Raw genomic sequence first — 12,647 nt, forward strand, 5'->3', positions numbered from 1 at the left:
AAAATATAGTATTCTTGGGGTGATCCTTTTGTCTATCAAGGTAGTTACAACATGTAGATCAGCCTCAACGAAGTTGGTCTAAGAGCAAGTTAAAAAATGTTATGGTCCCTCGGAAAAAAACTATAAAATGGTTAGGCCCAATATAGTGCCCCTTTGGAGGGAGCTTCACAGCCATTGTTCAAGCTGCCTCAAATCCGACAAGGCATTTCTTAGCTCTTCCGGCTAAGAAATCATCATCAATTTAAAGTCAAACAGACTGCACGGTAGCTCAATAAACTCTTCACCATCGAAAGTGTGTAACACTCGGTTTTATAGCCCTAACGACCCGGGGTCGTGTATCGATATCATCTCTTTACAAATCTAATTATTTAGTGTGTAGTTTAATTAAAAAAAAAGATTACTTACACCTTTAAACATATTCATATATTTTCTATTGCTTATATATATGCACTATACAAATAAAACACTTCAAGAAAATATATAATGAAAACTAAAAAGTATTAAAATTTTAAACATGCTTTTATTTTGAAAGTTTTTTTCAAAATAAAAGAGATATAAAAGATAGATATTCTTTACTACAATCAACAAGTGACAAGACACCATGAGGGCAGAAAATCACATGTTCGCATAAAGCACTCACACTAAAACACGCATAAAGCACTCACACTAAAACACCCCCACGCATAGTAAACTTAGACTTGAGTGAAAAATCCATAAGCATGAACCTTCTTTTACGAAATCAAGAGGAAGGAAACTAAAACACACACAAAATGTAGATAATCCAAACTAAAACACAGACAATATGTAGACAAACCAAGCAAGAGTCTCCAAACCAAATCCCTCCTTAATTTGATTGCAACATACCATACTTGCGAAAACTCACAATTCACAAACTCACCAACACTAAGCGGTCTTAAGCAGAGTCTACTCCATAGAAAAAGACGTCATCATAACGACCATTGGTTGGAGACTTCCCTCCATACATCAACAAACCTTTCTTTCCATCAATGCAGGCACTCGTGGACGCGGACCATCCACGGGGACTATGACCTTCTTCCAGCTTCTCCCACGTCAAATTTTCCGTGTTCAACACGAAAGTCCCACTGGTCAATTTCCCCGGCCCCAAATGAGCCTTTGGGTCCATATCAGTCTCACCTCCAGATATAATAATATATTTCCCCAAAACTGCTATCGAAAATACGCTCCTCCCCCATGGCTTTTCACCACTTGTTTCCACTTTAGTCCACTTACCTTCAACAGGGTCATAGCAATGAACATCATCCAGTTCATCCCCGTTAAATCCATACACAACCCAAATCTTTCCCTGCACAACTGCGAGCCCTGGTCCTCCTCTCCCTTTGCAAAACTCTCCAGGATTCGGAAGCTGAATTCATTTTTGATCAACAATGCTATAAGCATGAAGTGTATTGACCCGTGCTGTAGTACTCACTCCACCAAAGAAATAGACATTCTTGTCATCAGTAGCCATTGCATGGAAGCTACGGGGTGCTGGTCCTTTATCAACGTGAGTTATGAATTTCCACTCGCTTTTAACTGTGTCGTAAGAGTAGAAACCACTGTAATTACGGTGGCCATCGCGACCACCAAAGACGTAGAGGTTAGTGCCGATGGCTACCATGCAAACACCTAAGCAAGGGAGGTCTGGAACATCGCCATTAGGAGGAGCAAGTGACCATGTGTGAGTCTTGAAATCGAAGACGTATAAATGTTGATCGATGTGAAAATTTGGCGTTAACTCTCCTCCAAAAGAGTACATTTTGTCTCCAACCATTGCTATAGCGTGCGAGCATCTTGGTCCAGGTCCATTTGACTTTTGCTCCACCTAACAATAATAATGCATATAGTTTAAACACAATTTACAGTAGCATAATAATAATGTTCACACGGACTATGATTACTATCACTAGCTAGTTTTACGAATATGATCCGAACTTTTTTTGTAGCGAACAAACTGACCAATATCAAACCACCTATTTCAACGTACAACAATCATACTAAATAACATTACTTTATTAAAATTCCATATTTCTTTCTTTAATAACACTATTCGACTGTATCTGAAGCCGTTTTTCTAGCTGGACTACTCGTCACCTTTCTTTTGCCGGAAGGCTGCAGCTGATCAGTTCAGTTATTCACATGCTCACTAATTTTTGGATGTCTTCTTACCGCCTCCCTAGTGCCTGTATCAAGGAAATTGATGGCATGTGTTGTGCTTTTCTATGGTCTGGTCCAAAGAAAGGCTAAGGTTTCTTGGAAAGATATTTGTCTCCCAAAGGAGGAAGGAGGTTTAGGGATACGATCATTAACCATGGCAAACAAGGTCACTTGCTTAAAACTTATTTGGCTACTCTTTTCCTCTAAATCTTTGTGGGTGTCCTGGCTGCGTACTTACTTGCTCCGCAAGAGTTCATTTTGGTCGATCAGTGAGTCCTCGGTGTCACGCTCTTGGATGTGGAAAAAATGCTAAAATATCGCTGCCTAGCCCCAGATTTTGTCAAATATGAAGTGTGTAACGGGCAGAGTATTTATTTTTGGCATGACAATTGGTCTCCCCTAGGGCCGCTCTTTGCTATCACGGGACAGAGAGGCTGTATTGATATGGGTATTGGTATTAATGACACTCTGGCTCAGGTGCTTTCGTCTCATCGACGGTGACGACACCGAGCTACTCATCTCATCCAAATAGAAGATTGTCTTGAGGATATTCGGCGCAGGGGGCCTGTAGAAACAAAGGATGTGGTCCTTTGGAAGGCAGGGGGAACAAATTCAGAGCAGATTTCTCCACAAAAGATGTTTGGTACACTCTACGGGACCAAAAACCAAAGCAGGACTGGTATAGAGGTATCTAGTTCACCTATGCCACGCCTAAGTTTTCCTTTATAGCCTGGCTTGCAACAAAGAATCGGTTAACAACTGGTGATAGAATGCAGAGCTGGAATCTTAGCACTCCCTCATCTTGTGTATTCTGTCTGGCGCCCCTAAAGACCAAAGATCATTTATTCTTCTCCTGTTCTTACTCCAAGGCAGTTTGTACCGGAGGAGCATCAAAGGAGCAACTTGTATTGGAGGAGGCATTGATCATTCCGGCGGGTCCGCTAACAAGGTCCAAAGCGAAGAGGTTCAACCAAGCCATCCAAGGACTACTCAAGGAGCTGAAAAAAGGACCAAGAAGACGTGGCTCAAACCACTATGACATTGCTCACAGCTTAAGGTGCTCGGTAAAGGGTAAAATGTTGCTTTCGTGCTCTTTTTCCCTTGGTCAAGTTTTGTCCCATTCGGTTTTCTTGACAAGGTTTTTAATGAGGCCTAAGTAACATTTTCAAGCCCCTTTGCCAGCCCAAGTCGTGGTCCAAGGTCCATTACAAAGCCTTGGCCCATTTTCTTTCTATCTCTTTGCATTTATTGTTTTGTAATTTCCAAGACTTTGTGCATGAGCTTGCATGAGTGTGGACTCTTGCATGTGCTCGACCTCTTCTCCTTCTAGACTCTTCTCCTTCGTTCCCTCTTTTCTATTTAAGCACCATGTATCTCTCATTTGTAACTCATCAAACATTTTAATCAAAACTTCTTTTCTACTTGTTTGATCTGAGAAGTGTGTAATATCTTCTCAACTTGTCTTCTTCTTAGTGTGTAATATCTAAGTTGGATTCGAGCCTGAAGTCTAAGAGATTTCCATCTCTCTTGGAAGTTCATTTCAATCCCCTTTTCATCCGCTGCATCATTTCACCATTCCATCTCTTTCAATCCGCTGCATAAACCACCCCTTCACCTTCCATTTGATCAATCTATTGTATCTTCGATCCATTGATCATCATCAATCCATCCGATCATCTTCAATACCTTGCAAGTGTGTTCTTGGGAGCAGATTCCTTTCCAGGAGTCTATCATGTGGTATCAGAGCAACCGCTCTGCAATCAGGTTTTGAATTCCAATCGTCACTTTTCTCTTATTTTCAGATATGTCGCTTCATCTTACAAGAGTTTTATAAACTGTTTTACTCGTTTAAAAATTACGAAATCAATTGCGTTTGGATCGTCTTTGAGTCTAGTATTTTTGAAAATTGATTTGAGAATTTTTGGATTCGTTTTCATAATTTTCTCAGATCTGTTTTCATTTACGTGTCTTTAGAACTATTTACTGGTGGATCTTTGTTTCTGTCTTTTCAGGTACCATGGTGACGTTGGAAGAAGAAGAGTCATCCACCTCTAGCCTGGAAAGGAGAATCACGAAATCAATCACAGCTGCTATGGCAACAATGCTTGACGAAAAGCTTGGTGCTCTACGTCAAAGACAACACCAAGATCTTAAACCCAAGCCACCAGATGACACATCTAGATCAACCTGGAGCAGCTTACAAAAAACATCTCACACTCTCAAATCTAAATCTGTGATTCATTCTAAAATCTCTTTAGCTTATAAACTCTATAAATTTGCAGGAAAAGGAGATTACCTTGAATGGGAGAAACACATGGAGGATTGGTTCTACTACAAGGACATACCTGGAAAGGAGAGATTAGCTTTTGCAGTTACCCAACTCACAGGAGACGCTTACAAATGGTTGTTGCAAGAAGTTGATGACCGTTGGTATTACAAGGAGCCGAATATCACATTGTGGAGAGATCTTAAGAAACTTCTAAGGAACAAGTATGCTCCACAAGCACTACACCGTGCTCCACTAACCAATGCCACAATCAAAGCAGTTCCTGAAAAGAAACCAGTCAAAGTCCCAGACCAAAAGAGAAACCCAACATCTGTTGAGGCTAAGGCGCAATCAGATCTTTTTGAGGCATTAACTGAGTACATTAAAATTGAGAAGATGAAAGCTAAGTCAACATCTCAACCAAAGAAGGTACATGAATAGATTGTCATTCACAAGCAAAGTCAAAATTCATCGCTTGAATCATGTGGTGAACCAAAGCAATGTAAGTCTTCTACACTTTCAAAATCCAAGGAATTAATTGATCAAGGTTTAGAAAATTCCAATTCTTGTATGATGCACTTGTCTTTTCCCAAAAGTGTTGAGATAGGTACAGATTCTAATTGAGGACAATGGAAGCAAGCAGAGCAAGAAAAGGAGAATAAGGAGTTTGAAAGAAAGGATCAATCCGGAACCGAGGAGAAACAGCTTGGAGAAGAAGCCAATGATAGAAAGTTCATTGCTGAGGATGATGTTGTTATACCAACTGGACCTATGACTCTATCTCAAGCTAAGTGTGATCTTTCTTTAATTCAATCTGATTTTGTGCTTGAAAAACTAACCCATTTGGTACCGGAGCAACCGAGTAGAATTAATTCCTTTTTACAGGTTCAGGAAGAAGAATCACTAGAAACAAAACAAATGAGTTTGCCATTGATTAGTGATTCGGAGCAGATCAACATGGTGCCAAACCCAGTCCCTATACCATATCTTTGTGACTACCCAAGAAAGCACTGTAAGGAACTTGATTTGGTTAGGACAGATCCTAATTATTTTGTGATGATTTCTGCTCAAGATGAAAAACGTTTTGGTTTAGAAAATGTGAAAGAATTTTGTGTTTCAAAATCTGTTTTTAACAAAATGATTCCAAGTTTTGAAACATTTACTTTTGAAAAGTTCTTTAAGCCAAAAGGTTTATTGTTTAAGAAGTTTCTTGACTTTAACTCTTCTTTGAGAGTTTCTTTGTGTAGCATTGCAATGGAACCATTTAAAAGAAAATTTGAGCATGTAATGGTTAAACCTTTTTCTGACATGAGACATTTGCTTGAAAAAAAGTTGTGTGATTGTAAACTGTGCAATGAGCTTTTCAAACCAACTGTGAAAGATCATGTTTTTGATTTCTCTATTTCAAGTATAATGCATTTGTTCTATCCCATGAGTACAACAAAAGGAACAGGTTACATGGAGAAGCATAAGTACTTTGGAGAAGAAACATGTTCTGTTCAAATAAAGGAGAAACCACCAGATATATGCCAACAGATGATTTATCATTTTGGAGTTAGAAGCTGGAAGTATCTCCGGAAAACAACTTTGATCGCCCAAGGATGCTCCAATCTAAAACTCTATTTTGATAACAATTACATGAATATCTGTTTAAACTTTTCTTATGTACCTAAACTTTTTCCTTTTGATGTAGGAGATCTTGCGGAGCATGGAAAAATAGTGAAAGCTTACTTAACGCTCAAAGATGAACCACCTGATGCAACACTTGTGCTCATACCAAACTGTCATAAGATAAGTATTTTTATTATCAAGGATACTTTTATCCAAGATCACACAGATATGATTCGCTTGTCTTTGTCAAAAGAGCCAAATACAGATTTTAGAGTGGTCAAGAAGCGCATAATCAAAACCGAAAAGAAAGTGGAGACAAAAGATTTAAGCCACCTTATTTGGATCAAGATGAGCACCAAGATGTCAGCAGCTTCATACTGATCCAAGAAGAACCGCCAGATCCACTTCCATTAATCATGATGAGCATTGATCATACCCAAGGCATTATCCAGCTAAGTAATTCCTTAACCCAATTTTTTTCTCATGATGCTAGAGCTTTGATTATCAGTTTGTTACATTCAGAAAATCATGGGAAAGGGTTAGGTTTATTCAAAGAAAATTCTGAACATGACAAGGATAGTGTTTTGTACCAAGCTAGGATATATTTTCATGTTTATAGTGAATCCATGACTATAATGACACACTTGATCTTTGCCAAAGGTATTGACAACTTTGCAGGTACAAAAGAGGAGCCCCCAGATTTAGCAGTTCTTTCGTCCAAAATCTTTGTGAGAACCGGCATTGGAGATATTTTGATGCATGATCATAAATCCAATGGTTGTTTTAGGATGATCTTTGAGGTTGGCGAACAACTAATGGTACACTTGAGGAGTAAACAATTTCCAGCTGAAAAGGAGTCAAAACTAATGCCAAAGATTGATGGACCATTCACTGTGCTCAAAAGAATAAACAACAATGCCTACCAAGTCGACCTCCAAGGTAAGTACAAAGTTAGTGGTAGTTTCAATGTTTCTGATCTTTTTCCTTATTGTGCAGATAATTCGGATTTGAGGTCAAATCCTTTTCAAGTGGGAGAGGATGATGAAACCATGGCCAGCTCAACCAAACAGCACGAACCTGAGGAGCAGCTTGAACCAGAGGAAGCACCGGAGGAGCAGCTTGGACCAGAGGAAGCACCGGAGGAGCAGCTTGTACCAGCGGAAGCATCAAAGGAGCAGCTTGTACTGGAGGAGGCATTGATCATTCCGGCGGGTCCGCTAAAAAGGTCCAAAGTGAAGAGGTTCAACCAAGCCATCCAAGGACTACTCAAGGATCTGAAAAAGAACCAAGAAGACGTGGCTCAAACCACTATGACATTGCTCACAGCTTAAGGTGCTCGGTAAAGGGTAAAATGTTGCTTTCGTGCTCTTTTTCCCTTGGTCAAGTTTTGTCCCATTGGGTTTTCTTGACAAGGTTTTTAATGAGACCTAAGTAACATTTTCAAGCCCCTTTGCCAGCCCAAGTCGTGGTCCAAGGTCCATTACAAAGCCTTGGCCCATTTTCTTTCTATCTCTTTGCATTTATTGTTTTGTAATTTCCAAGACTTTGTGCATGAGCTTGCATGAGTGTGGACTCTTGCATGTGCTCGACCTCTTCTCCTTCTAGACTCTTCTCCTTCGTTCCCTCTTTTCTATTTAAGCACCATGTATCTCTCATTTGTAACTCATCAAACATTTTAATCAAAACTTCTTTTCTACTTGTTTGATCTGAGAAGTGTGTAATATCTTCTCAACTTGTCTTCTTCTTAGTGTGTAATATCTAAGTTGGATTCGAGCCTGAAGTCTAAGAGATTTCCATCTCTCTTGGAAGTTCATTTCAATCCCCTTTTCATCCGCTGCATCATTTCACCATTCCATCTCTTTCAATCCGCTGCATAAACCACCCCTTCACCTTCCATTTGATCAATCTATTGTATCTTCGATCCATTGATCATCATCAATCCATCCGATCATCTTCAATACCTTGCAAGTGTGTTCTTGGGAGCAGATTCCTTTCCAGGAGTCTATCAAAAGGCCACACCAGAATCGCCTTGTCCTACGTAAACTTTTCTCACATGATCATGAGCACCATCGTCCCAAGAAACTCCTCCGTTTCCGCCTTGTGCTGGAAGTTTAAAGGACTTAGGAGTTGCTGGAGTAGAAGATGTCATCGAGGGAGATATATATGCTCCTAAAGAATGGATAACATTGCTTGCTCGTCCATGAAACCCAGCGATTTTGCCTCCTTCGAGTATAGATTTGTTTCCGGAAACCATTCCAAAAGGCTGAGAGGTAATGCCTTTGAATGTTTTTAAAATAAGAGATGTTATGATATCAGTTGGTGTGCCAAAGACTTTCTCATAGTAAAACTCAACAGATGTGATGTAGTCATCCGAATCAACCTCAAACTCTTCTGTTCCTAGCAATGTTATTTTTCCATGTTCGCGTGTTTCTCTTTTGCCATTTGTTTCGTATTCAAACTTAATATAAGCAACACCGGAATCGCCTTGACCAACATAAACCTTTCTTACATTATCGAAAGCACCATCGTCAAATGTTTCTCCACCATTTCCTCCTTGCGCTTCAAGTTTGTTGGGAGTAGGAGTCAAGGAGGAAGAAGAGGATGAGGTTGGAGCGAAATAAGCTCCAAGAGAATTGAGATGAGAGCCGACAAAACCATGGAAACAGATGATCTTCTTGTCTTTAACTTGAAGTGAAAATTGTGTACCATCTCCAGAAAATTCATATCCAATGAAAACAGAAGTATTGTTGTTGGTTTGGAACTTGATTCCTTGAATGATATTAGAAGAGTCATACCAACCCTCTACGGAAACGAGATACTCCTTGGGATGGCCTATCCCGATCTGTAGAATAACCGAGATCAAAATGTTATTTTCTCGAATAAGAAATCGAACAATTAACATTGAAGAGAAAAAAAAGAGTAACACACACCGTAGAAACGATAGCTCTACTAGCTTTCACACCATGGAAAATTCCTCCCTTTCTCTCTCCGCTTTTAATATAATCGAACTTAATGTTCTCAATTCCTAAACCACCAGCTGCAACATATATCTTTGTTACATCGTCGTGATCTGATCCATCGTCCCATTGATTGCCTCCCTTACCTCCTTGTGCTTCCATCTTTTGGGTTCCATCTGAACATGTGTCCAATCTGCTTCCTCCTGTGTGAGATCCTGTCCCGCCAGTGCTTCCAATGGGAGTGGGAGCAGGAACTGGAATGGGAGCGGGAGCGGGAGTGGTGGGAAGAGGGGCAAAATGTGCACCAAGAGCATCAATAACATTACCAGACCGACCATAAAACCCAACAAGTTTTAAACCTGTTTCCTCGAACAAAAATTTGCTACCGACCACAGTCCCAAAAGCAGGGGAGGTTCTTCCTTTCGATGTCTTAAACGTAAGCGACGTAAGGTAACCATCGATTGTTCCCTCCACTGATGTAATATGTTCATTAGGATAATCCACCAGAAACTGCAACGATATAGTTTTTTTTTCTCCAATCAAAACCAAATAATATCTTATATAATATGATCCTAACTTTGCATCACGACGATATTTGGCAGCATATATTTTTGACACATGTCCTCACTTCTCAATTATTAAATTATTTTAATTCATTTTTCTCAAAAGTACATATATTATTTTTTATATTCACTAAATTTAAATGATATTTCTATATATTGACATTTATGCAATGCCCTTTTAATAATTATATATATATATATATCATTTATCCATATTTTATATAATTACCATAACATTATAATTTCACACAGATATCATTTATCAATATTTATATAATTACCATAACATTATAATTTTGCAAATTAGTAAGAATTAAATATTAATATTATAATTTTAGACAAAATAAATTTCTGATTATTAAATAGTAAATATTAATATCATAATTTTGGAAAATATAATGTGATGGTTATTAAATTCTTTACTAATTTGAAGCAACTAAAATGATGTTCAATAGATATAAAGTACGTAATAAAAATATAGAAATATCTAACAGAAAACTTTCTTTTCCAAATACAATTAATCAAGAAACAGAAAGAATTCTACTCTAGAACACAAATGCATTTGAAGTCATTTGTATAATTCTTTAAGACTAAATTATTTTATTTCTAAAACATTCAAATTATAATAAAAAAACTTTTAGGCATGTGTGAACTATGCTGGTAATATATGAATATCAAATTATTTATACTACCTTTAGTTATCTAATTAATAAAATTAATTACACAGAGAATGAAAGAAAAACATGAGTTTCGGCTCAAGAAGAGGTTATTCGAAAAATTCAAGCTACTGTCTCGCCATCTTGGAGGTGTCTGGTTTTAGAAAATATTGATGTTTTCAAGATTATGTTAAAAGCGGACAAACTAACACATCATATCCATGCTCAGCCACATTTTATTTTATACGTAATCAATGTTCTTTTCAACGTAAAAAATATTTTTATGTCTTGATTGTGCATCAAAACATGAAAAGCTCTATATATTATGGAATACAGACTAAATATTTTAAAGTAACCTTTCATTGAAACATATTTTCCAGTTTAAATCTTAACTAATCAATAGTCATTCATTTTAAGTGACTGAGCATACTTATTTAAAAACAAAACAAATAACAAACATAAAATAACTCATCGAAACACAAAATATAAAATTTTGAATGTTTTAATAAATCTAAAATATGTTAAAATTATTATAAAGTTATTTCGTGCATCGCGGGAATCTACTTCTAGTTACTAATATTTTAGTACACACGAGACTACACAAAGCTTATATATCAAGATACCTCTTGTGGAGCTTCTTGTTTGTTCCCATGAGCATGCGGTACCGTTATTTGGCCTTTCGCATACTCAAACCTGACATAACCCACGTTCTTACCATTTCGTCCAATGAGCACTTTTCTAACACCATCAAAAGCGCCATCGTCCCAAGCAAACCCTCCATTGCCACCTTGAAGTTTAAATGTCTTAAGAGACGAATCCACTACAGTGAAGTGTGCTCCAATGGCATCAAGAGCTTGACCAGAACGTCCATGGAACCCAAGAAGTTTTCCTCCATTTTTACCTTCAAGCATGAATTCTTTCCCTGCTGGATTTCCTAATAACGTTGTGTGACCAAGTATCGGAGATATTCTTCCATAAGAGGTTTTGAAGAGTAAAGATTTGATCAATGTAGATCCATAAACGAAAATATTATCGTAGCTTCCACAAATGGCTATGATATATTCACTTGGATAATCTACTGAAAACTGGATTTCATTTTGCATTAAAAAAAAACTTATTATTAGCTTTCACCAGTTTGATAAGAACCGATTTAAGAATATTTTTTCATTACCTCTTCTAGTTGTCCACGGTTTGTCCTGTGTTCACGGATTTCATATTTTCCATCCTTTTCGTATTCGATCTTGATATATGTTACCGTGCGAAAATCTTTTCCAACAATTATATTCTTAACTCCATCAAAAACGCCATCATCGAATACTCCTCCCTTGGTACCACCTATTGCTCCCACCTTTTCAGACATTGTTTCTAGCTTTTAACGTCAGAGAAAACCTGAAAGATTCAAACGTCTTTCAAAAACACACTAAGAAACAAGAAACAACGAACCGAATGGTTTTTTGGTAGTGAAAAACAAAGGAAACAGTTCTGCCTATTACCTATCACAAGTGTGGAAAAACGTAAAAATATTGTATTCCCTATTTATTGGCCCTTCTCTTTAGTTTTTGTTTTTACATTTTATTATTTACTGTACTTCCTAATAATTGCATTATTGATTCTTTTTATAAAGGTTTGAAATAAAACGTTTTTTTTTAAAAAAGTTTTTGATGGCCCTATTAGTTATGATTCGATTAGCGTGACAACTACCAAGCTACACCTTTCGGAATTGAAGCCAACAGTGATGAAAAGGATTCAATAATGGCTGATATTGAAATAGCTTATGACCAAAATAATTAACAAAATCAAATATCATATACTATTTCAGGACATATAGATCTTATAGACAACAAGCTAAAAAAAAGATAGAAATAGCTTAATAACAAACTATCAACCAGTATTATACATATTTTGAACACAATTTCATGACCTCTATTTAAACCCTTAACCAAACCTGTTACATTTTCAATAAAATGAAAATTTAAAACCAGTCTCAAGTACTCTAAATGTAAAGATATAAATAATACTGATGAATATATTCAACTGAAATCGATGAGAGAAACATAGAAATAAGCTGAATAAAAAAAAGGGTAATATTAGTAGATAACACAAATATGAAGAAAAATAAAGAAAGTACCACAACTACATTTTTTTATAGGTAAATACCATAGGGCCCACGTTTTTTTTGGAGTAAAAAGACATAATCACCCTTTTTGTTTTATTGTTAGATAGAAAGAGTGAAAGATTTGGTGTGATTTTTAAAAATAGCATGTAATATTTATATTTTACATGTTATATTGAACTAAATAACGTTTAATTGTAAACTCAAACCGACAAATAATCTCGTTTTAATTATAAAATCTAAACCCTAACCATCTAATTTCATTTTAATTGTAAAATCTAAACCCTAACCATCTCATTTGTGAAC

General features: G+C 37.0%; 1 protein-coding gene and 1 pseudogene across 5 annotated transcripts; both read right to left on the reverse strand.

Moving 5' to 3' along the window:
• On the reverse strand, positions 519–1,837 carry LOC109124925 (annotated as a pseudogene).
• Positions 519–11,804, reverse strand: LOC104742711 (myrosinase-binding protein 2-like). Of its 5 annotated transcripts, none has more exons than XR_002035000.1 (5): positions 11,400–11,710; positions 10,852–11,313; positions 8,983–9,519; positions 2,113–8,894; positions 519–1,843 (listed from the first exon to the last, which is right to left on the reverse strand). XR_002035000.1 is itself a non-coding variant. In XM_019235221.1 (5 exons), exons 2-5 carry the CDS (start codon positions 11,586–11,588, stop codon positions 8,058–8,060), a joined length of 2,025 nt encoding a protein of 674 aa, XP_019090766.1. In that variant the 5' UTR covers positions 11,589–11,617; positions 11,722–11,804; the 3' UTR covers positions 519–8,057. The 5 variants fall into 5 exon arrangements, 4 of the variants coding, with proteins under 4 accessions (XP_019090766.1, XP_019090765.1, XP_010462045.1 ...); XM_019235221.1 differs by adding an exon at positions 11,722–11,804 and having other exon boundaries at positions 519–8,894; positions 11,400–11,617; XM_019235220.1 differs by having other exon boundaries at positions 519–8,894.

Source organism: Camelina sativa, chromosome 14, assembly GCF_000633955.1.
Source record: "Camelina sativa cultivar DH55 chromosome 14, Cs, whole genome shotgun sequence".
Classification (NCBI taxonomy): domain Eukaryota; kingdom Viridiplantae; phylum Streptophyta; class Magnoliopsida; order Brassicales; family Brassicaceae; genus Camelina; species Camelina sativa.